The sequence below is a fragment of the Lagopus muta genome, chromosome 2 (assembly GCF_023343835.1).
Source record: "Lagopus muta isolate bLagMut1 chromosome 2, bLagMut1 primary, whole genome shotgun sequence".
Classification (NCBI taxonomy): Eukaryota; Metazoa; Chordata; class Aves; order Galliformes; family Phasianidae; genus Lagopus; species Lagopus muta.
Window position 1 is genome coordinate 18,108,994 of NC_064434.1, and position 26,840 is coordinate 18,135,833.

Genomic DNA, 26,840 nt, shown 5'->3' on the forward strand with positions numbered 1-26,840 from the left:
ATCAAGCACTCGCAGCCACCTCCGCTGGAGCTTGCAGGCCCTGCATGAGCTCCCATGGCCTTCTTCCTATAATTCGTGCCATGGGATTGACATTACTATTTTTATTTTTTTTTCAGCAGATTTGTCAGTCAGAGATTTTCTCTGTTTTGAAATGATGAGCTTTTTTCATTCTTCAGCCTGTGGTGATGTTCCTGAGTTTGTCAGAGGTAGCAGGAAATTTTGAGAGGATACATATGGATATAATTGGGATCCAAAGTCTATAAACACTTTCATGGTTTTCACAATTCCTTCAATTCCCTTTTGTTCTCTCCTCTCCAAAGCAGTGGGATACCTACACAGCACAGTCAGGGCTGGCATGAACCTGCCATTGGCCCTTATGAATAGCCCATTGTTACACCAGTTGCAGATTAATAATCTGGTTAATTGCCCTGTTCCATTAGACTCCTTCAGAGTTACAGGGTTAACTGTATAGTATTTGTTGCTGCAAAGTATTAATATCTTACATGAGTATCAGCAGTGTATCAAACAGCACAGCTGTGTTAGTTAACTGTACACCAGTTGCTGGGAAACCTTTTGTCTAGGAGTGAGTCAGTCAAAATAATTTCTTTTCTTACAATTTTTTTTTTTTTTTTTTTTGCTTTTTGAGATTGGGAGATATCTAATAACTTTAAATGGCAGGATTCATGGACTAGCACAGGTTATTTCTCAGCATCTTTTGAAATTTTCACTTACTGTGATGAAAATGAAAACAGTTACATGCTAAAAATGTTATTCTGCAGGAAAGTAAATGTTTTTAAAACAACTTGTAACACTGTAAATTTGATAATTTTCTTTTTTACATGTGTACTCATTCAAGGATGCACACTATTGAAAGCTAGGTTTGGCAAAGTAATTCTTAAAGTAGTGTCTCCAAAAACCTCCGAAGTAAATGTGTGAACAATTTTTTTGCACGCATATCTGCATACAATGTATAGTGGTCTGTAGATCCTCCTTGTTTGTCACATCCCCTATTTCTCAGAATCAAGTACAGGATCCAGATTTCAGAAGAAATTTAAGCTGCTATGTCATGACCATCATTTAGATGTGTAAACCAAGTTTAAGCAGTAAAAAAATGTTTTATAATATTTAGTTTCATTAAGGACACTGTTTCAGCATTTCTCTTTTTGTTTAACGTATTTTCAGGTATCTGCACTTTAATCAAATAGAAACATTGGATCCTGAGTCCTTTACCCATCTTCCAAAACTTGAAAGGCTGTAAGTTTGTTTATCTTGGGGTAAGATATGGAAGAGTCAGCTTGCTTCTTTGTTTGATTTTTTTTTTTTTTTTTTTTTTTCTGAATTTTAACTGTTAAGTAGCTTTTGCCAAGAACACCTTGTGCAGGCTGACCTTAGGAACATTGCCTGTGTTATATTTTTCTGTTGCAAAACTATTCGTCAAAGTAGTGGTGATTGATATTTGGCCTAAATGAATGTTGTGAATGGGGAAGATTTATATTTTGAACTCCCTTCTTTTTTTGGCTGATTTATTATTATGTTGCTTTTTTTTCCTATATGGACACACCAAATACACCTTAGAAGCTATCCAAAAAATTAGTAGCCAATGTTAATGAAAAAGATTACTTTAAAAATAATAATAATAATTGTAAGACTGCTTTCTCTTAAACTACTTTCAGAGTAATGTAGACAAAATGCATACATGTCAAAATCTGAAATATTTCGTGCATATTTCTGTGCTTTTTAACAGATTTTTACACAACAACAGAATAGCTCATTTGATTCCTGGAACATTTAGTCACTTAGAATCTATGAAGAGACTGTAAGTAAATTAAACTGTTAAAGTGTATCTCATCTTGCAGTGTTTGTCTTCCTTGACAAGTCTTTTCATTCAGTATTATAAATTTCAAATTATTTTTTCTGACTGTGCTCCAGTTGCTTCCTTACACAGAGACAATTGTTTCATATCCTACCATCTTTAATGACTGACTGAGTCTTTTTGTTTGTTTCCTGTCTTCAAGTTATTTGTGGTCATATGATCATGTTCACCATCAGCCCTTCGTCATCTAGACTAAATGATATACACAGCTCTTCTTTCTTTTTCTTCCTTGTCTGTGCCTTACTAGGTGATCCTTTTATGTTATCCCTGACTATTAGATTATTTCAAATGCTTTGTTTAACTGTTTTTCTTATCTGATTATAAATAATGTCTGTTGAAAGATGCTCAGAGATGCGAGAATGTAATTATCGCTTTCAAAACCCAGTTCCTCTTGAAATGCCATTCACATAGAAAATTAGAGGCCTCTTAGTCCCTCAGGAGCACTTCAAATTTTGGCTTAATCTTGACAGAGTGCCTATTCTTAGCATCACCTAAGGCAGCCATTTTGAAAAACACATAACCTTTTGTTGGGAAGACCACTGAGATGGGCTGTGCCACACAAACTCATCGGCCAAAAGAGATCACAAGGGAAATAATAAGATGATGTTACTGCAGCGCTGCTACATTAGGGCCATTGAGCCAGTTCTGAAACCACACTTTTAACTACAGAGGAGAGGTGGAATAAAGTAAATTTTGATGATGTATCCACCTTCCTGGAGTAGTCGCTTCATTTGTATAGTGCTTGAGGTCCTGAGCAAACAAAAAAGGGGTGTTTCTTCATATAAAATAAAGGGTTCTTTTGATAGTGGCCAGTACTGGGATGGTGCACTGGGCTGGATTGACTTGCTCTCTTCTGAGCTGTTACAGCTTATCCCTAAGGCATTTGTAAGGCAGGTTGTAGAATGGTTTTCTTTGTTTTTGTCTGTTTATCACAGAGAAGCAAGGAATACAGAGTATCTGAGCATTTGAACTACAGGTTAGAAAAAAAAAAAAAAAAAAAGAGAGAGAGAAAGTCTCCCAAAGCCACACCAAACTAAAGTTACTTTGCCGTGCAACTTTTTTTGATTAATATATAGAAACATTTAATACTACAGATTTCTGTACTTAATGCTTCTTTTTTTCTGCAGGGCTCTACCCTAGAAAGTGCAGTGTTCCACATAGTAACTGAAAGCCAGCCAGATTTATGGGTTCTCATTATAGGCAGGTGTGTTAGGAGGTTACTGACCCACTAAACTCAGTGAAAGCTTAGCCCTTAAATAAAACTGTGGCTCTTTGTGTCAGTTGCCTGATCAGCAAAATGGGAAGTTGTTAAACTGTCAAGTTAACTGTGAGGTTACTGCAGTAACAAGTAATAAACAGAAACAATGTGGGGAGAATGGTGTATGTTCCTTTTGTAAGCAAAGTTTGCATAATTTCTAAATAAATTCAGATTTTTTTGCATTGATTGTTGGGGTTAGAAGAGAGATGTTGTATATATGCTTGTTAGGTTGAACACAGGCCTACCCCTATTGTAGAAATAATACATGTTTTTGTAATAAAGACTGCCGGAATGCATATAAGCTAAGTGACAACCATCTGTATCTGAGTCTGCCCTTTGTAAATAGTTTGAGATTGCTAACAAGAATTGTGGCTGCTTGTTCCATGCAGGCGTTTAGATTCAAATGCTCTTCACTGTGACTGTGAAATCCTTTGGCTGGCAGAGCTGCTGAAGACATACGTGGAGTCAGGCAATGCTCAGGCAGCTGCTACCTGTGAATACCCACGCAGGATCCAGGGGCGGTCTGTGGCCACGATAACACCAGAGGAACTGAACTGTGGTGGGTTTGCTGCTTTGTCCTTACTTCTTCAGCGTATTGAACATAGCCAGACTGCGTTTTGTTGGTTAGAATTTGCTCTTCAGTTCCCTTCAGTAATACTGACCGCTTTGAGTTAACAGTGCCAATTTCCAGAAATCCCTCTGTGTTCCTTCACCGTTTTTTGTCTGCTTCTGGCAGTATTGGTCATTTTTACCCTTAGACTACATTTACTGAAACAAGTATATTCACATTTGAAATTTGGTGTACAGAAATTTAATGTGATTATTCAGAAGGATATTACTTTTCATTTGATGTTTCAGATGTGATTGTCAGCCTACGTCTTTTAATGTTGTTGGTGTCATATATTTCCTTTTTCATGGGGGAGAGTAAATAAAGAGAACAAACATTGTCGTTCCTGATTTCTAAGAATTTGTTGTTAAAACTTCTGTTAACTGTGTTGTGTTAGGTTAGGGTTTTCCTTTACTCTTCTGTATGTATAGGTTGTACACAGGCAGTGAAACCCTCTGTCACTACAGGATTACTGCACACCCAGGGCTTAGCTCCCTTTTTGAAACTGAAATGAAGGTTTCTTGCCAGGTGATGAGCATTAGCCTGTGAAGATATAATTAAATTGCCCTTTTGTTTGTATGTTGGGTACAATTCTGATGGGAAGAACTATGACTGTTGGTGTCTGCAAGGTTCTTGAATAATATAGCAAAAGGGGGTTTAATGTGAGAATAATTCATATGGCATCGTCCCAGCTTTCTGCACGTCTAAGAAGCCAGAAGAGGGAAAATGCAGGAAACAAGCTGGACAAATTATTCTGTAAGAGGTAGGCTTAGGTACTGATACTTATCTAAAGGAAGTTATTTTAAATGGCACTTGTGCTTGCTGCTTTAAAGTTTGTTCTTCATAAACAAATTGAGCCTTTGTTCAAATAAATAGAACAGCTACTTTAGAGCCTGACACAAATTTGCACAATCCATTTCCAGTCTGATTAAAGTTCCTATGAAACAATGGAGGTCAGAAAGGCAGCAGTCACTTTTAGATAGGTAAAAATGAGTTTAATACTGATTAAGCTCATAAATGTTTAATCTTTTTTTCTTTCTTTCACATTTGTGAAAAATATTTTTCAATAATTTTTTTTTTTTTTTACCATTCTTTAGTAGTTTTGGAACAAGTAAGGGATCCTTATACATTTCATTTTTGATACAGAGAGGCCAAGAATTACATCAGAGCCTCAGGATGTGGATGTTACCTCAGGGAATACAGTGTACTTCACTTGCAGAGCTGAAGGCAATCCTAAACCAGAAATTATTTGGCTTCGAAACAAGTAAGTTCAAAAAAGGAAGAGAGAAACTTGATGCAGGTATGTTTGTGTGTGTACATTGCTGGGTGCATGACCAAACACATTACTTCTAACATTTGGAATAGTAACAGCAGAAACATATTCTAATAAAAAGTAGCATGTGGAGCAATAATGGCCTGGATCTGTTTTATTAGTAATTCCAAGCTCTTAAGAGCTGATAATTTTAGAAAGTGATTATAATGAGTAAACTTTTCAACTGTAGTTATATAGTTGCTCTCAACTGTAAAACTTTAAATCACTTGAAAGTAAGTAGCAGACAATCCAAAAGGATCACATTGCATGTGCAGTTGGTGAGCTTAGCTAGTGTTTGAATGTGCAGCTTAGATCTGTTTACATCGTGTTTTGAGGCTGAATGATCGTTGCTTTTACACAGATTTTTAGAAGAGATGGTCTTTGAATACCAGCTCCAAAGCAGGAAGATTTTCTCTGAGGTGTAGCTTCATGCCAGAAGAGGGAAGATTCCCCAGGCCAATAGATGGAGGGTGGGCACATGCGTACATCACAGGATTGTAGGTTAATTCTTGTGGAAGGGAGCCTCTGCAGGTCTCTAGTGCAGACTTCTGCTCCAGGCAAGATCAGCTGTGGGAACATCTCAAGTTGCTAAGGGCTTTATTTGATTGGATCTTAAAATCCTCCAAGGGTGGACATAGCCCAAACTCTCTGGGCAACCTGCTTGAATGTTTCTTCTTGCAGCTTGAGAGCATAGGGTCTATAAAAGCATGTGCATCTCCTGAGGGCCCCTGGGCTGGCCTATCTGCCCAAGCTCTGCCCAGGCGATGTCTTGTTTTATCAGAGCCAGGCATAGCAGTGCAGAACCAGCCACATGGCAACATTCACACCTATGTGAATTTACAGTGCACAGGTGATTTGTGAGTTATTAATTCCCTTAAACAAATGGAGAACTTAATCTGGAAAACAGATTCCTCCGCAGTTCATATTAATAAGTGAGCCATTTTAGTTTGTTAGTTTCTGATAAAATGGAACGAGGTGGAGTCGTAGTTCTGCAACAGTCTGCTCCAGATGAAACAAGGGTACAGCGTTTATGGAGTATGTAAAGAGCAGAGCATTAAACTTGGATGGTATAATTATTTCGTTAAAATTTTCTTTGGCTCATGAACTTATTACAATAAACAAAGAAAACATGTATTTGGAATACACATATGAAAGAGTTTTAAGAAGAAATTTGAGCTTGGGGTGTGGGATTATTGACTCTGGCTTGTTTCCTGGCTGCAAGAATGAGAGCAAAGCTTTCTGCAAGGTAGTTGAATATGGCAAGATTACAGTCAAAAGGCGTTAACCTGTTGAGTGGCTGTTGAATGTTGTATAGATCAGCAGTTGGTCTTGGTTTTGTACACAAGGAATGAGCTCTTCATCCTTCCTCTGTGCTTTCTTCATTGTGTAGCGAGGGAAGGAGTGAGAGACAGTTCCTTCAGTACAATATTCTTACTGTACTAAGATCATATCAAGAAACGTTGCAGCCATGACAGCCTGATGTGCTGATCTTGACTTACATTTCAAGCCAGTGCAAATTGCAGTCAGGTTCATAAGTGCTCCTTGAGCAATCCAGAGGCAGGCCGGCACCAAGATGGTCTTATATAACTAGTCCCCTTCATAGTAGAACATATTTTGATTATTAAATTTACCTAGTGTACTTCCAGAAGAAACATTTGAAATTGTTTTGCCACTTAGAAAAGCCTGTATCCTCAAAAGAGAATTAGACAAGTTATGGTTTTTTGTCCCCTTTTTATTTTTTTCCCACATAAGCTTTTACTCATAAAAATATTTTGGCTTCTCATTTTGAAGATATAGTGCTTGAGTGCTTGCAGAAAAAAAAAAAAAAAAAAAAAAAAGGATTATTTTTAGATTTTCCTCTGCTTTTTCTCTTCAGGAGAAAACTAAAAGTTCTATTTTATTTAATGCAGTAAAAAAATTTTTTCCAAGTTATTTTGGTTAATATAGTTTTTTATTATTTGGCAGTTTTCTGTGCTTCTGATTTAAAGGTTTAACTCCAGCAGATTCTTTTCTTCACAGTAATGAGCTCATTATGAAAGAAGATTCTCGTCTAAACTTGCTAGATGATGGCACATTAATGATTCAAAATACTCAAGAAACTGACCAGGGCATTTACCAGTGCATGGCAAAAAATGTAGCTGGAGAAGTGAAAACTCAGGAAGTTACTCTCAGATATTTTGGATCACCAGGTAAACCTTTAAACAGATAACTGATTATAGGACTGCTAAAAACAAGATCATAAGGTTGCTAAAAATAGGATTTTTAAAAATAAGAATTTCTTGCTTGTTGTATATTCTTGACATGCAGAATTCTTTTGCTCGGGTCAAGTACCAAATTAATGTGCAGAACTGCATGGTTGATAATTGTTACAAGGGGATTTAAAGAAAAACAAAAAAACAAATGCAAACAAAAAGTTTAGGATTAAAGCATGCAGTGTTTGCACCAAGTTTAGTAGTACTTTGGAACAGAGACATCAACAACAACAACAAAAAAAATAAATAAAAAAATAAAAAAATTCCACAAACTATTGTAATATTTGGCCAAATCAATTCTCTCAGTTGGAATTCATATTTAGGCATTGTTGTTTTCTCACAGCCAGGCCAAGTTTTGTGATTCACCCGCAGAATACAGAGGTTTTAGTTGGAGAAAGTGTCACTTTGGAGTGCAGTGCAACTGGGCACCCTCAGCCACAAATTACATGGACCAAAGGTGACAGAACACCTTTACCCAGTGACCCTCGCATCACGATAACTCCATCAGGAGGACTTTACATACAAAATGTCAAGCAGGAAGACAGTGGCGAGTACACCTGTTTTGCAACTAACAGCGTAGGTAACATCCATGCGACTGCGTACATCATAGTCCAAGGTGAGTAAAATTAAACAGAGTGACATGCTGTAAAACATATTATGAAGAGTATATGACAGCAAATTGTATGGTTTTCTTTGTTTTTTTCTTTCTTCTTTTTTTTCTTTTTTTCTGAATGACCAGAACCAAGCTGAAACCATAAGGGTTTTTTTTCTTTCAATTACACTAGTCCACAGGAATGTTGCTCTTGTTTCGCCAAGATTAAGATATTATACACTAAATCTCTGGCAGTGAAGTTTCATTGATTATTCACAGAAGTTAGCATTTGTGTTTTGAAATGTTTACAGTTTAGTTGGTTACAGTTTGTTTTGTTGTTTTTTTTTTTTTTGTGTGTGTGTTTTTGAGTGTCTAGCTCATGGAGGACCAAATTTTTTTCTATGACAATTAACAATCCTAGAGATCAGTATTTATGCCTGGAGCACTAGAAAAAGAGTTTCAAATCCAGTTTCATATCAATTCCTTCTGTGACCCCTGAGTGAATGTGGGTACATTCTGCTGATGTTCGTGGAAACAACTACTCTTCCAGCTGAGGCATTAGCAAAGCTTTTCTATCAAGAGCAGGATATCAGAAAACTTTGTTCTGTACACACAAGTGGAGAATATATTTTTTCAAAAGTTTTGATGCTGAAATCTTTATTTGCAAAATGTTCTGATTAACAAATTAATTTCTATCTTCATGTTGAGACATGACAAACCATTCAGGTTGCACACGGTTAATGAACTCAGTTTTTAAAGCTATGCAGAACCATCTGTCCACGTGGTTTGTTCGTTTATCATTCACCAGTGGATAATTGTGTTTTGAGAGCTGAGCGAATTCCTTCTCACACTGATAATGCCACGATATTATTGCAGAAACTGGCCTGCACTTCACTCTCTATTTTCCTTCTGAGTAAAGGCAAGCGAAAACAGCTAAGGAGACTTTAGACCACATTGCATTTTCTCCATAGTTTGTATGAGGAGTTTTTGAAAGACAGAAAAGGAGGGTAACCCAGGAACACTCTGATTCTTTAAACCTACCGTACATCTTTGGATCTGTGGCAGTAGCTCTCAGAGGCCTTCACTGATGCCAGGACACAGTGTGATGGGATGTTCCTGTTGCATAAGACATTGCTTTTAACTTTCATCCCTAAATTGCTTATAATGTGAAATGGTCCCATTGGCAACACACTTCCCACCCTTATGAGCCTTTCATGTCACATAGAAAATTGTACATAATTTCAGAGAGTTAAGCATTTTTCAGCTCTCGTTTTTTCTCTTCTGTAGCTCTGCCTCAATTTACTGTCACCCCTCAAGACAAAACAGTGATTGAAGGGCAAACAGTTGATTTCCCTTGTGAAGCACAAGGCTATCCACAGCCTGTTATTGCTTGGACTAAAGGAGGTAAGTTTGTTCTGGTTGTACTTTTAATCTGCTAGAATAGAATTTGGAATCACTAATGAATTGAAGGGAAATGTGTGTATTTGTTCAGATTTGTTCAATCGCTGAAGGAAACAGAGTTCACATCTCCCTTCTTTAGCTAGAAAAAGCAAAATATCCAGCAAAAGCTAGTTGCCCAAGAGTTCTTCAGTAGAAAGGACTCAGTAAAATATATGCCTTCGTAACAGATTTCTGCAAAAATATGTTTATGAAATGTGAGACAAAACACATGCAGCAATACTGCCAATTCACAACAGAAGAAATTAAGAAGTCTGTCATTGACTGGAGATCTAAAGTATGGTGGGATGCACTGTCTTCACAAACCAGACCAATCCAGGCTGCCATCAGTACAATTTTTGTCCACCACATTTCTGTCAGAGTAAGTGCAGTAAGTCCAGTACAGTGGGAAGAAATACTGTAGTGGATGTTGTAAGTAGAAGTAGATGTGCCAGTTCTATGAAATGAAGTAGCTTTAACAGGAAAAGTACCTTGTAAGGAATTTTGAATTATGATAGATAAAGCAGATTTCTAACACACTTGAACATTTTGATTCTGATAATGTTCCTGTTTCTCCCTCTGCCGAAGTTGTTCTAATCAATTGAGATGTCCAGAAAGAAAGAAGAGGGTACAGACACTGCTGTGCCTTTCATTTCCTTTGTGTTGTATTACATTATATTCCTTTTCCAGACCTGTGGGTGGTTATTGGTTCTCTAGATGTCCTAGGCAGATGAGATGAATTGTGACTGTCTTACATGTAACAATAGGAAATTATCATTAATACCAAAAGGCATTCTTCATTCTGTTATTTGGTTAGGATGAAAAAAAAAAAAAAATTATATTGCTTGGATGAAAGTACTTGTATTACAAAAAGTGACAGAGCAGAAATCAGAATTATGATTTTGTGTATTTATATATTTCTTGAATTTGTATTCTGTGATTTAAAGCTTTCAGAAGTTGTTTCTTTTTAAGAGACTTCTTTTTGTTTCCAGTGTTTTATCATATTTAAAATCTTCCAGATTTCCCTTTTACTGGAACAAAGAGACTTTGTTCTCTACTGTTATAAATAGCAAATGGTATTGCTCTGTATTTCAGGAGGCCAGTTGTCTGTTGACAGAAGACATTTAGTCCTATCTTCTGGTACCTTGAGGATTTCCAGAGTTGCCCTGCATGACCAAGGACAGTATGAATGCCAAGCTGTCAACATCATTGGATCTCAAAGGATTGTTGTATACCTGACTGTACAGCCAAGAGGTACGTTCTCCACATTAAAATATATTGTGTTTGTATTATTATTTTCTTTTTCTAAAATGAAGGCATAGTACGTCATACATGTGAATACGAAATTGGTTTATTTTACTTTAGAATTAAAAGGTTTTTGAAGCAGATCTTAAATAACACTTGGGGTTTATCAGAACTTTTGCTGAATATTACAATGAATGTACAATGCTGGGTTTGAACTGTAAGGTGTCTTACTAGGTCTTAAAAATGGAATGTGTGGGTCAGTGTGCCCAGATGGACTTTATTTAAAATCACCTGGAGAATACATAACCTTACAATTAAGCATGATGTTTTTTGATAAGAGCTTGTTAGAATGGGACTGTATCTTTTATTATTTAGAAAACTTGCTGTTCTGGTTGTTGCCCATAATTCACATTTCTCATCATTATTTCTGAGCACATCTATCCTTAGCTTGCAAGTAGTTTCTAATAAATAGCATACAGGGAGGCTTTATAGGATCTGAGAATAATGTTGTTCCTTTAGAGCAATCTGTCTGTGAAAGAGGTTTATCTGATTTACCAATTTTTTTGGTTTTTGTTTTTTTAATAAAAAGAATGGAGATTTATTTTGTAGATGGCTGTATTCCTACGCTTGTGAAAGTGTTTTGTTTTGAAAATGTTTACTCATTCCATGAGCAAGTTAGACTAAATTCTAAAATGCCTCTCTGCTGCTTACTAATGAAAATAATGAAAACATCACGTTAAATTACCAGAATGACCTTTACAATGAAGCACCACCCCTTATACCCAAAATATTAACATAGAAAAAATCCACCATTTTCGTCTGCCTTTCTTAGTAAGCTACTTCCACAATTTATTAGGATCATATTAATATTTATAATCAAAAGATAGTAGATACAATACTGAATGCTGCATCCTGAAATTGAAGCTCTCCGTAGATTAGTTGTAGTAATATTTTTAATTATGCAGAATAAGATAAAACCTTTTTTTTTTTCCAGGCTTCTAGCAAAGGGGCTTTTCAACTCAGGAATGTCTAGTCAGTGGTCACTATGGCTAATTTTGTATTAATGATCGAAGACTGTCAGAATTGAGTGAGTTCTGGAAAGTACTTTTTCTGTAAAAGAAAATTCTCTGTTGTTGCTATTTAAAATTTAAAACTTTAAAAATTTTGACAGAAGTTGATGGCAAATTTCACATCATTCTGCTGATTTTGTTCTGAGTTGGTTATTCACAGGTGTTTTTTTTTCAGAACTATTAACTTAAGGATCTTAGTGTTTTTGGCAATTACTTGCCTGTTTGGTAAGAAGCTACGTGTATGTAAAACATCAGCCTAAGGAGATATTAAGAACAAGGAATGTTATCTTTAAGGCATAGATAGAAGCAATTAAAACTTGCATACACAATAGGATTGTAGATTAAGAAATGTTGGGTAACCGAAACGAACAGTGCTGATTTTTTTCAGATCATCATTTGTACAAGTAACTTACCAATGTGTCTTTTTTGTTTTTCTAGTGACTCCTGTATTTGCCAGTGTTCCTAGTGACATGACAGTAGAAGTTGGCACAAATGTGCAGATCCCATGCAGTGCTCAAGGAGAGCCAGAGCCAGTAATTACATGGAATAAGGTAATTGAGCACCAGTAATATGGGCATTCAACAACCTGTATATTTCAATAACAATTCTTGTGAATATCAGTTAGTATTCCCCCTTTCATTGACATAGCAATAAAAGCATTAAAGTAACAAAACTCACTGTAATGCTCAGTTGTTTTAGACTGTTAAAGCTTCAGCCAAGATGTGTTTTGGTAATTTTTTGGTAGCCCAGTGCTTTGAGGAAAAAGAAAAAAAAAAAAAAAAAATCAGGTTTGAGAACAAGGAGTGAATATGCCAGCATAACAAAACACTGTGCTTTGCTGCAGGATGGAGTTCAGGTAACTGAGAGTGGAAAATTTCATGTTAGTCCGGAGGGATATCTTACCATACGTGATGTTGGAACTGCTGATGAAGGTCGATATGAATGCGTTGCCCGGAATACCATAGGATACTCCTCTGTTAGTATGGTACTTAGCGTTAATGGTAAGGTTTATGAGTTGGTCAGTGGTATGAACTAGATAATTACTTTTATAATAATTATCTAATTTGTAAGATGCAAAAAGTTCATCAAATGCTGAATTTTTAATTTCTCTTGTGGACCTCTCATTTTTATTCCCATTTAACTCAGGCAGCCATCTGTACAGACATAGAAATACATCAGCCAAAATGTCTCTGGAATATAGGCTTGAAAACAAACAACATTCTGGGCTCTGGTTAATTATGCTTCTTTCCTCTTGAGTTATGATTTGGACCTGTTAAAATTTTCGGGTTGAATACACAGTCTAATCTTTTGAGATAACTTGAAAAATGCCACAGGAGTTCTTGTTAAGAGGCACTTAAAGCTATTATTTGAAGACGGGGCTGCAACCACTGTGAAATAATTCAGTAAAGTAGTAAAGTTGTAATGCTCTTGAGAATGAAAAGGAGAAAACAGAAAAAAAAAATGCAGAAAATATGATTTCATTCTAATTTTTCGGAAGTAATAATGGCAAATTACTGCATTAAGTTTAAGGCATGCTGGGAGTAGATGATGTTTTTGTTTCTTAAAAATCAATTGATAGGCTTTAACAAGCAAATTGCCATTTTTCTCTTCCTCTCAGAAAAGTAAGGCTTGAAAGGCTTGTATGGAGCTTTGACTTTTAATATTTATTGGCCTATAAAGCAAGCTACTGTCAACAGAAAGATCAAACAAAAATAAAGTACTGTATAGTTAACATTTGACTAAGGTTTATGATTCAGCCTGCATGTGCTGTTAATCAAAAAGATAGCTCTGCAGAACACATACCTAAGGTGAACACTGCGATTACTTCTATTGCAGGCAGCTTGGAGGAGAAAACCAGCTAGTTTTCTTGTATCTATCTTGGTGAAGTCCTAAGATGATTCAGGGTACACAAACACTCTCCAAAACAACTCAAACAAGGGTATTAAAAGCTGTAAATGATATTACATCATTATTATCAATAATAATATATCTCTATAGCTGCTACAGCAGTTGATAATTAGCATAGATCAAGGTTTATTCTAGGATTGTGATCAGCCCATTTTTAGTGCACAGAGTATGTCAGTCACCCAAGGCAGCTGGCCTGAGGGCAGATCAAGGGGCTCCAGTAATACAGTAATACAGAGCCAGGTGCCTTTTATTTGACTATATTGATGGTTGAATTTGATTGCCCTTGTCCAGGCTCTGAAGCTCATGTAGACACAACCTAAGCTGCCAGTAATGAAGGAATAATGAAATATTGCCCAGAAAAGAGAAAAAAATGTCATTAAAAGCTTGTAAACAACAGTTTTTATATCCGCTGATTTTGTACATCTGCTGACTCTTATTCCAGTGTTTTTGCTTTGGACTTTTCCCCTACTTTTACCCTTCTTCCTGTGTGGCTTTTCCAATCTAAACATACTGTGGAAATTGTTAGCTGTTACCCCTGGATCTGGTAGTTCTTGGGTTAGACTGAAAGGAAGGTTATTGGCCTTAGATGTTGTACAAACATTCAGTTGCAATTGAGCATGGCATGAAAAGGCCTGTGCTTTACTGTTCTGGTACTATGAAGAGTTGTAAAAGCCCTGAAGTATGTGATTTTTAACATAAATTACTTAGCTTAATAATACTAAAACTGGAAACAAAGTAGTAATCAAAAGAAATAAAATGAATTACCAGGATGAATTCAGGAGTAAAGAGCTGTGTTAGTTTAGCGTAGCTGTAAAGGGGAAATACGCAAATCTGTATTTTTCCTTTTCATTTTTTCCAATTTGATTTTGTTTTATTTGTTTTCATGAAATCTCTATATTTATGTGATCTATGTGTTTTAAAAGGCAAAATTAATTCTATTAAGTAACATTCCTTTTAACCTCCTACATTCTTGCATTGAATTCAGCCATTTATTCAGTACTAATTGGATTCAAAGGGAAAACTTGATATTATTTAATTGGATATAGATCATGTTCTTCATATCAACACTGGAAAGCTGGTAATACACTACAATCAAAAGGAACTTTTTGTTCATTTTTACTTACATTTGTAGGACTTACTAATGAGCAGCTAAACCCCTTACACGTTTATCCTCACATTATTTTTAGAATTATAAATAAGATGACTTTTAAATTTGTGTTAACTATTATTTTAGCTTAATTTTTCTCTTCTGTAATATGTTTTGTTAGAACTCGAAAGCAGTTAAGAATTTTATATTCGGACAAACTAATGCTTAAAGAACAGGGGTTTACTTTGTACAACTGAAATGATGTCGTGTCTAGACTCTTTTATGGAAGTATCTTTTTGTGTGGGGCCATTTTTGCAATAACATGTGAATTCCTCTTTCTGTAGTCCCTAATGTCAGCCGAAATGGAGATCCTTTTGTACAAACATCAATTGTGGAAGCAATTGCAACTGTTGACAGAGCAATAAATTCAACGCGTACACATCTGTTTGACAGGTATCCCCTTCTTTTTGACGGATAAATCAAAATTAAAGTATATACTAGAAGAAATGGAACATTCAGTAAGCAAGAAGCCATTTTATTATTATTGTAATGAATGTTAATGTGGGATTATTTCTGGGAATAGTAGTAGTTCAGCATGGAAGGATTCCTTCTATGAAATACTAAGTAGCAAAAATCAAATTTTTGTCTGTTGATCTCTCTATTCAATGCAGTAGTTTTTCTAGGGGCACAGTGTGTTATAATAGGCTGACAACTCTTTATTTCCATATTCTTTTATTAAATATATATGTATTTGTTTTTGTTTGCCTTCCATTTTGAGATGAGTAACCAAGGTATGTTTTAATCATGTTGAAATTTTACTGTACGTAGTGTTGTTTTACAACTCCTTTGTATACTTACTATTCTTTTTCAAATTATCTATTAGTCGTCCTCGTTCTCCAAATGATTTGCTAGCCTTATTTCGATACCCAAGGGATCCATACACTGTTGAGCAAGCAAGAGCTGGGGAAATATTTGAAAGAACATTACAGCTTATCCAAGATCATGTACAGGATGGTCTAATGGTTGACCTGAATGGAACAAGTCAGTATTCTTTCCTTATTTTTCTGTGATGGAGTGTATTTGCCTTCTTAAGTCATTAATGGTTCAAAGAGAGATTGCCAGAGTCTGGGTCCAATTGCAGAACCCTTATATCGACATCAGTGACTTCACAAAACTTTACTAGAAATACATTTATCTATTCAGTCGTTGGTTTGCACACTGCTACAATATGGTGAAACTCAATTTGATTTGATTGAGCTCTCCTAGTAGAATGTTTCTACTTTTCCTCATGTAGACATATTAAAATTTCATTTTAATGAAATGGGTGTAAAATTCATGTTCAGATTCTTCTCCTAATCTTATTCGATATTCTGGAAGTGCCTAATGCATCATGTTTGCTAGCTGCTTATGTGCTAATTCATTAGGATCACTGTTTTATTGCAAAACAGATTTATCTGTTATGTATTGAAAAGGATCAGTAATTTATTACTATTTTTTTAAGTAGATTCATTTGGTGTCATCATTCACAACAAAGGGGCTATAACAAGAAGAGTGTATATTCTTTACAAAACAAGGTTTCTACATGTACCACCATAGTATTCAAAGAATTATTTGCAACTCATTCTTTAAGTACTGTATCAAACTAAGCTGTTTAACTCAGATCTCACATAGTGAGAAACACATTTTTGCTGCTTTTTATAAACACCAAAAAAGTTTGGTGTTTAATATTTCGACTTTTTAGATATTGAACTCCAAGTTCAAATTCATGAAGTCCAGTTGGAGCGCATACAACTACTGTGTGTAAATGTGTGTGGATAAGCTTGAGACGCAGGACTGAAGCATTTGGAAATAATGACAGAGTTTTAGGAGAGCTTTTGAGACTTCAGACATAGCCAAAAGCTACACTAAAAATCTAGAGGAAATATTTTTACTTATTATATTTCTTTTGATGTTTATAATTGAGTATTTATTGTAACTTCCGAAAACTTTAACTCTGACTGACCCTGAACTATGCAAGTATTTATAAGACCAAAGACTGCAGGCTTTGTGTTATGCTATAAATGAAAGTAAAAGAAGCTTGTTACTCATTATTAGAGCTGAATAAATAATTTGTGATAAAATTAACCACAAAAACTTATACAAAATTATGTGTTTTATAAGAGCAACATGATCCAATTTGCTTCTCTGATTGGATGCATATGCAAACATATTAAATACAAAACTCACGCAGCGCAGTACAGCAGTAAGGATAGTTGAAAACTAATGTGTGAGAATACCTTAGCTGCTTTTCATTAGAATTTGTAATAGAAGAAATCAATCACTTAAGCCTTATAAAAAATTAGCATTAACACATGTAAACACAAGTTAATGAACACAAATTCAGGCAACTTTCTGAGATATTTCAAATTCTGTTCACAAGCAGAGCTTATTTTTCAGCCAAACAAAATCTATAAGAATCTAGCTTATAGGGAAACCTGAATGCTAGAACAAATCTTTTGTCTTTTAAAAAGTCTAACGCTTAGATCTTAATACTCAAATTTGTCCATATTTGGTTTTATTTCCAAATGCAGAACCCAGTGAAAGATGTTATTTAGCACTTTTACATGGGGAACAGTTGAAAAACTTGACAATTTCATATTTGGAGACTTTTTTGTAAAATCTTGGAATATACCAAGGAAAAATGGTGGAGCCAAATTCTCTTCCTCAGTGCCAGACAGTGTAACAAGGGGAATGGCCACAAATCACTGCTCTGGAAGTTCAGATTGGATTTTAGGATACTTTCTCACCAGAAAGTCAGTGCAGTACTGGAACAACTTATCCAAAGAGGCTGAGGAGTCTCAGTCAGTGGAGTGTTCAAGACAACTAGACAGCTGAGCTGATCCAATCCTGGAGACTTCCTTGCTCCAAGCAGGAGCCATCAAATCTAACCCCTAGTTGAAATGTCGCCACCCACTGGAACGTGAAGCAGTATTAAGGTTCCAGATGTGAGTGGTGTGGATCCAAGAGGAAACCTGTGCCAACTGTTACGCAAGCACTAATTTTTCTTTGCAGTGAAATACTGTGAGTAATGTGAATGCAGATTACTCCACACCATTTGTCTTACAGATCACTCTTCTGTTTAGTTAAATTGTTAAATTTAGTTAAATTGTGGTGATTTGCCTCTGTACTTTCTATTCTTTGTTCGTCTTGCAGCACTACAGCTTTTACTGTGATAAGCAATATGTTCACTGAATTATGGGGGGTGGACTCAATGATCTCTGGAGGTCCCTTCCAACCCCTACGATTCTGTGATTCTGTGATTATCAAATCTTAAAAGGGAAAATTTCAAAAGCTAAATAAGTTGCTGAGTTTTCTATGAGTTTTTACTACCGTGAGGAATTTTTTTTTCCATTCTCGGTATGATGCTGTTATTTCTGAAAATATCTATGCTTTTTTAGATGACCAAATAAGAAATAAACTCTTTTTCTGAAAGTTCTACTTGAATTGTCATTTTACATAATCCTTTCCTGATTTAATAGATGTTCCTCAAATGAGTGAACAGTGCATTATATATACATTATTTGACTGTTCTTTTTTAAATGATAATCATATTGAAAATACAGTATAAAAAGTAACATTCTAAACAAATGCATGATCTTTGGGAACCATGAGTCTACAAAGTCTTTGATTTTCTTTCTTCTCTCTTCTGGTTTCAGGTTATCACTATAATGACCTTGTATCCCCACAGTACTTGAATCTGATAGCTAATCTCTCTGGCTGTACAGCTCATCGACGAGTGAACAATTGCTCAGATATGTGCTTTCACCAGAAGTACAGGACACATGATGGAACATGCAACAATCTGCAGCATCCCATGTGGGGTGCTTCTCTGACTGCCTTTGAACGTCTGTTAAAGTCGGTCTACGAAAATGGATTTAATTTGCCTCGGGGAATTGAACCCAAGAGACTCTCTAATGGATATGCACTCCCAATGCCTCGCTTGGTTTCAACTACTCTGATTGGAACTGAAACCATAACCCCAGATGAGCAGTACACTCACATGCTCATGCAGTGGGGTCAGTTTCTCGACCATGACCTTGATCTCACCGTTGCTGCCTTAAGTGAGGCGAGATTTTCAGATGGTCAGCACTGCAGTTCAGTTTGCACAAATGATCCTCCATGCTTTTCAATAATGATACCGCCAAACGATCCCAGAGTCAGAAATGGTGCACGCTGCATGTTTTTTGTACGCTCCAGTCCAGTTTGTGGAAGTGGCATGACATCTCTCCTGATGAATTCTGTGTACCCACGAGAACAGATTAACCAGCTGACTTCATATATTGATGCATCCAATGTATATGGCAGTTCAGATCATGAAGCTCTGGAAATCAGAGACTTGGCAAGTCAAAGGGGTCTTCTGAGACAGGGCATTGTACAAAGATCTGGCAAGCCCCTTCTTCCATTTGCTACTGGCCCACCAACAGAATGTATGAGGGATGAAAATGAGAGCCCCATTCCCTGTTTTTTAGCTGGTGATCAGCGTTCTAATGAACAGCTGGGTCTTACCAGTATCCACACGTTGTGGTTTAGAGAACATAACAGAATTGCCACAGAGCTACTGAAACTCAATCCACACTGGGATGGTGACACAATATATCATGAAACACGCAAAATTGTTGGTGCAGAAATGCAACACATAACATTTAGCCACTGGCTACCTAAGATCTTTGGAGAGGTAGGCATGAAGATGCTTGGCGAATATAAAGGTTATGATCCCAGTGTTAATTCTGGCATAACTAATGAGTTTGCAACTGCCGCTTTTAGGTTTGGTCACACACTCATTAATCCTTTTCTGTATCGACTGGATGAAAACTTTGAACCTATTCCACAAGGCCATCTACCTCTTCATAAGGCATTCTTCTCTCCATTTCGGATTGTAAATGAAGGAGGCATTGATCCACTTCTAAGGGGATTGTTTGGTGTTGCTGGTAAGATGCGTGTCCCATCACAATTACTCAATACAGAGTTAACAGAAAGACTCTTCTCCATGGCACGTACTGTGGCTTTAGATCTGGCAGCTATGAATATTCAGAGAGGCAGAGATCATGGAATTCCTCCCTACCATGATTTTAGAGTTTACTGTAATCTTTCTTCAGCTCAGACTTTTGAAGATCTGAAAAATGAAATTAAGAATCCTGAAATCAGGGAAAAACTCAGCAGGTGAGCCTGAGGTGAAGAAAAACAATCAATTATCTAAATGTGCATGTGAAATTAAATGCTAAATGTCTTATTTGGGAGAAAGTATTTGTTAAGAAAGGTGTAAAGAGATTTTTTTTTTTTAAGAAACATCAATCTGTATCAGGAAATGAGGAAATTTCCCACATGTAATTAGTTTCTCCACTTCTAGATTTTGATGAGCAATACGAAGTTGCATACATTCATAAAAGTATTAATTTGAAACATCTGTTTTTATAAATGTTGCTAAATATGAATGTTGTTTTAATGCAAGTTCATGCACAGTTCTATGCAATCAGGAAACAGGAACTAATCTAAAACGGGAATATAATTAATTGTATATGCACTGTGTTTTCATGTATGCATTCTTCATCACAAGCGATCTGTGCTCCTTTAGCTGTGTCAACAACTGAAAATAAGTCTTCAGCTATCTTCCATCCCAAGCTTATTTACACAAAACCAGAGACTAGGCTAGAGTGAAAACATACAGAAGGGCAAGAAACATTTATTAGGCATCAAAAGAAAGCTGCTAGAATAAAGGAAATTGTGGGATAGACTCCCATATCTCCATGCTCTTATTTGTATGCACAACCTACATTGCAGGATTTCTTGTAGGTACACCACAAGTTCTTCACAAAAGATGTAGCACCAACACAGTCATTTTTTACTTTATGTTACCCGTATATTTTCCCTTTAGTTTTATGGCATACTGTTTTTGTGTGTGGAGGTTTGTTGTGGTTTTGTTTTGTTTTGTTTTAATAAATGGATAATGTTTAATGATAAATATTTGAATTTTTCTTTTTATAGGTTGTATGGCTCCCCCCTGAACATAGACCTATTTCCTGCTTTAATGGTAGAAGATTTAGTTCCAGGAAGCCGACTGGGACCAACTTTGATGTGTCTGTTAAGCACCCAGTTTAGGCGTATCAGGGATGGAGACAGGTAAATCGAAATACTATGGAAACTAGAGGTAATTTTAAATTGAGGGTGCTTAGAAGCAGTTGGAATGTTCTGTTTCAAGATTAGTCTGCATTTATTATTTTCATTTGAAAGATGAAGAGAACAGGTTCAAAATATTATTAAAAGCTGTGATGAATTTGCTTTTACATCTGTTACTTTTTATGGTGAACATGCCATACTGAGTTTCAAAAAGTACCACTGCCAACAAATTCTGATTAATTATGGGTCACTCTTGATCTTCCCTTTACCAGTTACTGAAATCACTTACCTTTCTGCAAAGTGGATATTATTCATCTGCTTTCATTGATATTTAATAATTTTATTGACAAAGAAATTGCAATAACTAAGACACTTGCACTATCTCTGCTATTACGCTTGGGTTGAGAAAGTACTGTTCTGTGCATCTGACTCCAGTGTGTTTTTCAATACAAGCAGTATATGCACCTAAAGTACATTTAAAACAGACAGGTTGTCTCTAAGAGCACAATTTGATCATTTTTCTGAAAGTACTTTGTGTGCATACTATGAGCAATTTCTCATTCTCAGTTTCTACAGTGCCAAGAATAAGAAAAAAAAATCACTGCTATTGTTACAACAGCTAGAATTCTTCTGAGCAGTTTCAGCATACCGGTTTGGAATTTGAAAGTCAATATTTTCCTCATTTTAACACTGCGACCTAGAATCCTGCTTTTACTCTTCATGAGGGTCAAAAGACTTGTACTGGTTAATTCCATCCTAGTGAAAGAGACATAGAGGAAAAATGTAGGGAATTAGATTGGATTCACTTTATCTAATGTTAATTGATTTATACAGGTTATGCAGTTGTTACTTAGGGTAACAACAGATATAAATGCCTTTTTATTTTTCTAGAAAATAATACATATTTTTTCGTATATATATATATATTTTTTACAGCAACTTTCTTACATCAAATCTGTTTAAACATTAAACTGTGAAACATAAAAATCTCATGCCTGGAGGCAAAGAAAATAAAAGGAAACATATGTAATATGTATTCCAGATAGCTGGTGATAAGTTCCTATATGTATCACAACAGGAAAATGGTATTGCTTTTTTTCTTTTGTGCGACTGTACATTTTTTTTCAGCAAAATATTTTTCTCCCCAGAGACAGAAAGATTTAGGAATTATAGGAAAACACTGAATATTTAGGGAATGGGATTCTGCTGTCCAAAGAATACAAATGTTTTGAAGCAGCATGCCAGAAAATAGTAAAATATTATTAGACGTAATGAAAGCAACTCTCTCTTCTTTGAAAAGCATTTATAATGGGCAGAGGATCAAAGCTTTTAGCACCATGCAAAATATATTTGCCCGTGCAGGGAAAAGGAGTGATGTTTGAAGTGAGCCTAACTTCATATCGAGATGGAAATTTCATAATCTGTTTTTCTGATTCTAGTGCTTGGAATTACATTGGCGACTGCCCAGTGCCTTATGAAAATGGTAAAATAAGTAGGCAAAATGAAATTTGTTGAGCATTCTTCTAGGTCTAGCATAAAATAAGCTTGATGTAAAATTCAACATTAAAGAGCCTCCTACTTATTTTTTATCACGGTTGATGAAAAAAGTACCAATTTAGATTGGTATCTTCACAGGTTTGTGAAGATAAACAAAATCACAGTGAGTGATTCTTACATGTTAGAGTAGTGTAAAATCATTCCAAATCCCAGACAGCGACTTAAAATGTTTTCTTTCAGAAGGCTGGCTTCTTTCTCATAGTAATGTATTATTTATGTTTTGTATTCATAAAAGGCTTTTGGCCCTTTATGAATGAAAATCAAAATACATTATTCTAAGCCACAGCACTTCCCTCTTGAATCTCATGAATTACCTGAGCATATATTAACAAGACCCTAAGTTGATATGGTCATCTGAATGAATTCAAAGAAAAAAATATCTTGACTAAAATTAATAATCTGTTATCTTAATCATAAAATATGTATAGATTAGCTGTTCTCTAATCTGTTCACCAATTCTGTCAAATTATTTTAATATCCCTAAGAAAGTTGTCTGGAGAAATAATTTGTATTTTAAAGCTCTACCTTTATAGAACCTTAATTTTGGTAGTCTAATACCAATTTTTATGTCCTAAGATACTCAAGACATCAAAATACAACAAGATGTCAAAGGTGCTGTTAATGACTTAAGGCCCTTTCAGAGTTTCAGCCCAACACTACCTTGGGTGAAATTGATGCCTTTAGGCATCTGGATCACACCCTCAGACACTGGGCTCCTCAATATGAAAAGGATGTTGATGTCCTTGATAGCATTCAGAGGAGGACAACAAATACACGCCCTGTGAAGAGAGCCTGAGGATGCTTGGGTTGCCCAGTCTGAAGAAGAGGAGGCTAAGAGATGACTTCACTGCTCTCTGCCATTCCCTGAGGAGGGGAAGCAGAGGGAGGTGCCAGGCTCTGCTTCTGGGAACTAATGGCAGAATGGGAATGGCACAGAGCTGCACCACAAGAGGGTCACACTGCATATTAGGAAAAATTTCTTTATTCTGAGGGTGGTCAAAGACTGGAGCAGGCTTCCTAGAGAAGTGGTTGGTGCTCCATGCCTGTAAGAGTTCAAGAGGAATTTGGACAGTGCCCTCAATTAATATGCTTTAACATTTGGTTACCCCTGGTCAGGCAGGTCAGGCAGCTGAAGTTGATCTTCGGTCCCTTCCAACTGAACTGTTGTATTCTAAAGTAAAGATGTCTGAGATTATGTTCTATAAAAAAGCTCATTTACTTTTTAATACAGTATTGCAAGTTTTCTGGAAAAATACATGTTTTGATTTTTCACTAGCAAACCTGTTTTTGTGTGAGATTACAGGTTATGGTATGAGAACCCGGGTGTGTTCACGCCTGCTCAGCTCACTCAGATCAAGCAGACATCTCTTGCCAGAGTTCTGTGTGACAATGGTGACAATATAACCAGAGTGCAACATGATGTCTTTAAGGTGGCTGAATTCCCTTATGGATACAGCAGCTGTGAAGATATTCCTAAACTGGATCTCAGGATGTGGCAAGATTGCTGTGAAGGTCAGTAGTGTCTTTTTAACTGCTTCGGTAAAATGTAATTATCCCCAAGGACAGAGAGTTCTCTATTAAATACTTCAGAATTTAAGGCAACATGTAAAGAAGGGTTCTGTCTAGTATGAATTTACCATGAGAGCAAATTCATGACTTTAGAAGTGAGATGAAAAAAAAAAATGCTACTGTAAGATGTTGCAAAATTTAGCTGTTAAGCTGATAATTATTTTGTCTTGTCTGGTAAACAACACTGAAAAACAGACTCCTAGATAAGAAAAATCTTCACTGAAAGATTTAGTCCAAAATGCTGGATATCTGTGTGAGATGGGGAGAATAAGATACTTCAGATTTTGATGAAATCATGTATATTTTTTCACTAGGTATCATGTCATGAAGGTTGTGTCCTAATTTTCACAAAGTTATTCAATTTTTTAAGCAATTCCTTTCCTAGGTTTGCCCTTCCTAAACTGATGATAATAGCTTATAAACCACTAGATATTCTTGAGTTTTCATTTTACCAACACAGCACAAAGTCTTTCAGTATCACTTCAAAACAATCCTCATATATACCAGAGGTATAAAGAAAAAATCAATTACCGTTCTTCAAATGCTTTACCATAAGCAAATAAATTATGTTCTACCAGTTCAGAATAAGTTCACATTTCCAGGGTTCATGCAATTTGGCACACATTTTCACAAATACATTAATTACATCAATTTGGAAAACTTGTAAAGCTGATTAATTATGTGTTGATTCTCTAAATGTTATGTTATCACTGAGCCTGGTAAAGCAGTTGTTATCTTTGGAAAGTCTTAAGACTATAGAGCCATTCAACAGCCTAGCTTGTATTTTCATTCAAGAATGTTACTACCACAGTAATACTGGACTGAGTACAGTTTCACAACTGCCAGGCAAAAGAGAAGGTAAATTACTGTCTTTAAAAAATTGCCTATTTGTGTTCCCTTCTTTTGATTTTTTTCAAGTCTGTGCAGAGGTTAATGAAGAAAAAAAGTATTCATGGCTTGAACTCCTTTCTTGTGTGGATGAATGGGTGTAATGTTTTCTACAGGAATCTAGTGCTAGGCAGTTCAGTTTTAATATTTCATTCTGTGGTACTGGAGACTCAGCACTCATCTGAAGTGAAGTTCATACACAACATAGATTCAGGAAAAGCATTTAAGTTTAATACATTGTTTATTTGAATTTATTACTTTTTTTTTCTCTTTTTAGAATAAAAGTATTTAAGCAATATTCTTTCTCCACATTTAAAATATTTCTCATCATTTTATAAATAAAATTATCCTAAACTCTGCTAAGTTAAAAATTAGAATAGAGACTCCAATGTCATTGCACTTTATGTGTATTTAAGAGGTGACCCGTATATTCAGCTGTTTTACTTAGGTTAATGAACACATCTGTTTTTGTTATCCTTCCTTATTTTGTTCAAGTTGAAATACTTTTCCACATAAAGAATAGAAAAACTTCTTAGTTATTAAGAGTTATTTCTTAGATCTCTTTTCTAATGCCAATATTTGTTTCTTATAAAGAAAAGCATTATTACCTTTTATAATAACAATAGCAGATTGCCTCTAGATTTCAGTTAACAAACCATACAACAGAATTACTAGTTTTCAGTGGTGGAAAAAACCTGTGTTCCACTGAAATACACAAGACTTTGTTTGATTTCCTTCACTTTGTATCTTTCTTTTACTGTTGGAGACAAAGAGAACTTCTGCAGAATTATTGCAGCTCTTTGTTTTAGCAGAGAAGATACAGATTTCTGGAACAAGCACTGTTGGTGCTTTTTTTTTCAGGTTCTCAGACACAAAAAATTTTTTTTTTCTTTTTTTTTTTTTAATTTTGAAAGAAGTATAATTTCTGTGGTTGCTGTTGTTGACAGTTCTGAACACAAAAATGATAAAATTATCTTTCCTCAAAGATGAGCGTATTATTCTGAAACATGGTAAAGGTTTATGAAATGAGTTATATGAAAAATAAAAAGACTACTTGCAAGCATAAGGAAGCATAGTTTTACTCCAAATATGTAAGGTGGAAATGTTTTCAATTTCTTTAAAAGTTATGCTCAATTTTTATAAATCAAAATGAAAAATATCTTTAATCATGTTTTATGTCAAGCAATAATCCAGTTGTAAGTGATTCAGACAAGACAAGAAGTCATTCCTGTAAGTATAAGCTGATTTATGAAGGCAATTTTTCTTAACTGGATGTCAGTTAGCAACAGACTTATCTACTGAATCAAATATCAAAAATTGGATTAATTCAGGAAACATTCTTATATAAATTTGGACTAAATCTCACTGGATTCATTAGAAGGGTTAAGACACATATTTCTTCTGAGTGCATGGTCTCCCAGTAGGGTAGACCCACATCCTGTATTTCAAGACCATACTACGAATTACATTGTCTGTTGTGGCAGTATCCGCCACATTAATCTTTTTGATTTGAGAATTGCTTTAAGCAATTACTTTCACAAAGGCATCGGCTGTTTAACTATTGTGCTTAAGTCCCAGATTAGAGCTTGTCTGGCTGTTTATTCTAGCTTCATATCTTATTATGCTCTTCCTATTATGCCTAACATCTTTAATGAAAATAACAAGTAATACAGGCTTAGGCACTAGATGCTGTGCAAGACTTTGCACATTTCAAAATGTGAACAGTAGGCTTGGGATGAGACTGTAAGCTTTTCTATGACAATGAAAATTGTTTAGTAAGAGATCTTCAAAGTATCAAAATGATGTAGTTTATGCCTGGCCATGTTTTCTCCTCACACGTATTTTGCGGCTTGCTTGTATCATGTCATATTAAAGTTTGCCTTCTACATCCAAATGGATATTTCTACATTGAAATTTATGTTTAAGGACAGTGTCTGTCAGCATAATAACGATTCAGACTGTACCAGACTACTAAATAAAATTCCATGTTCTGAGATTTTAAGATCTTCTCTTAATGATCATTTTAAGAACT

At 35.5% G+C, this 26,840-nt stretch overlaps 1 protein-coding gene across 2 annotated transcripts in view; it reads left to right on the forward strand.

Annotated features, from left to right (window-relative positions):
• The window catches only part of PXDN (peroxidasin), a 77,497-nt gene that overhangs the window by 38,965 nt on the left and 11,692 nt on the right, over positions 1–26,840 (forward strand). For both annotated transcript variants that reach the window (XM_048936644.1, XM_048936643.1), the window contains 15 exons: positions 1,183–1,254; positions 1,745–1,816; positions 3,521–3,690; positions 4,885–5,002; positions 7,070–7,239; positions 7,646–7,918; positions 9,182–9,298; positions 10,427–10,585; positions 12,085–12,197; positions 12,491–12,647; positions 14,986–15,094; positions 15,525–15,682; positions 18,337–19,840; positions 20,663–20,797; positions 23,655–23,863. In XM_048936644.1, coding sequence (XP_048792601.1) covers positions 1,183–1,254; positions 1,745–1,816; positions 3,521–3,690; positions 4,885–5,002; positions 7,070–7,239; positions 7,646–7,918; positions 9,182–9,298; positions 10,427–10,585; positions 12,085–12,197; positions 12,491–12,647; positions 14,986–15,094; positions 15,525–15,682; positions 18,337–19,840; positions 20,663–20,797; positions 23,655–23,863 — 3,536 coding nt within the window. The remainder of the gene's footprint in view (positions 1–1,182; positions 1,255–1,744; positions 1,817–3,520; positions 3,691–4,884; positions 5,003–7,069; positions 7,240–7,645; positions 7,919–9,181; positions 9,299–10,426; positions 10,586–12,084; positions 12,198–12,490; positions 12,648–14,985; positions 15,095–15,524; positions 15,683–18,336; positions 19,841–20,662; positions 20,798–23,654; positions 23,864–26,840) is intronic.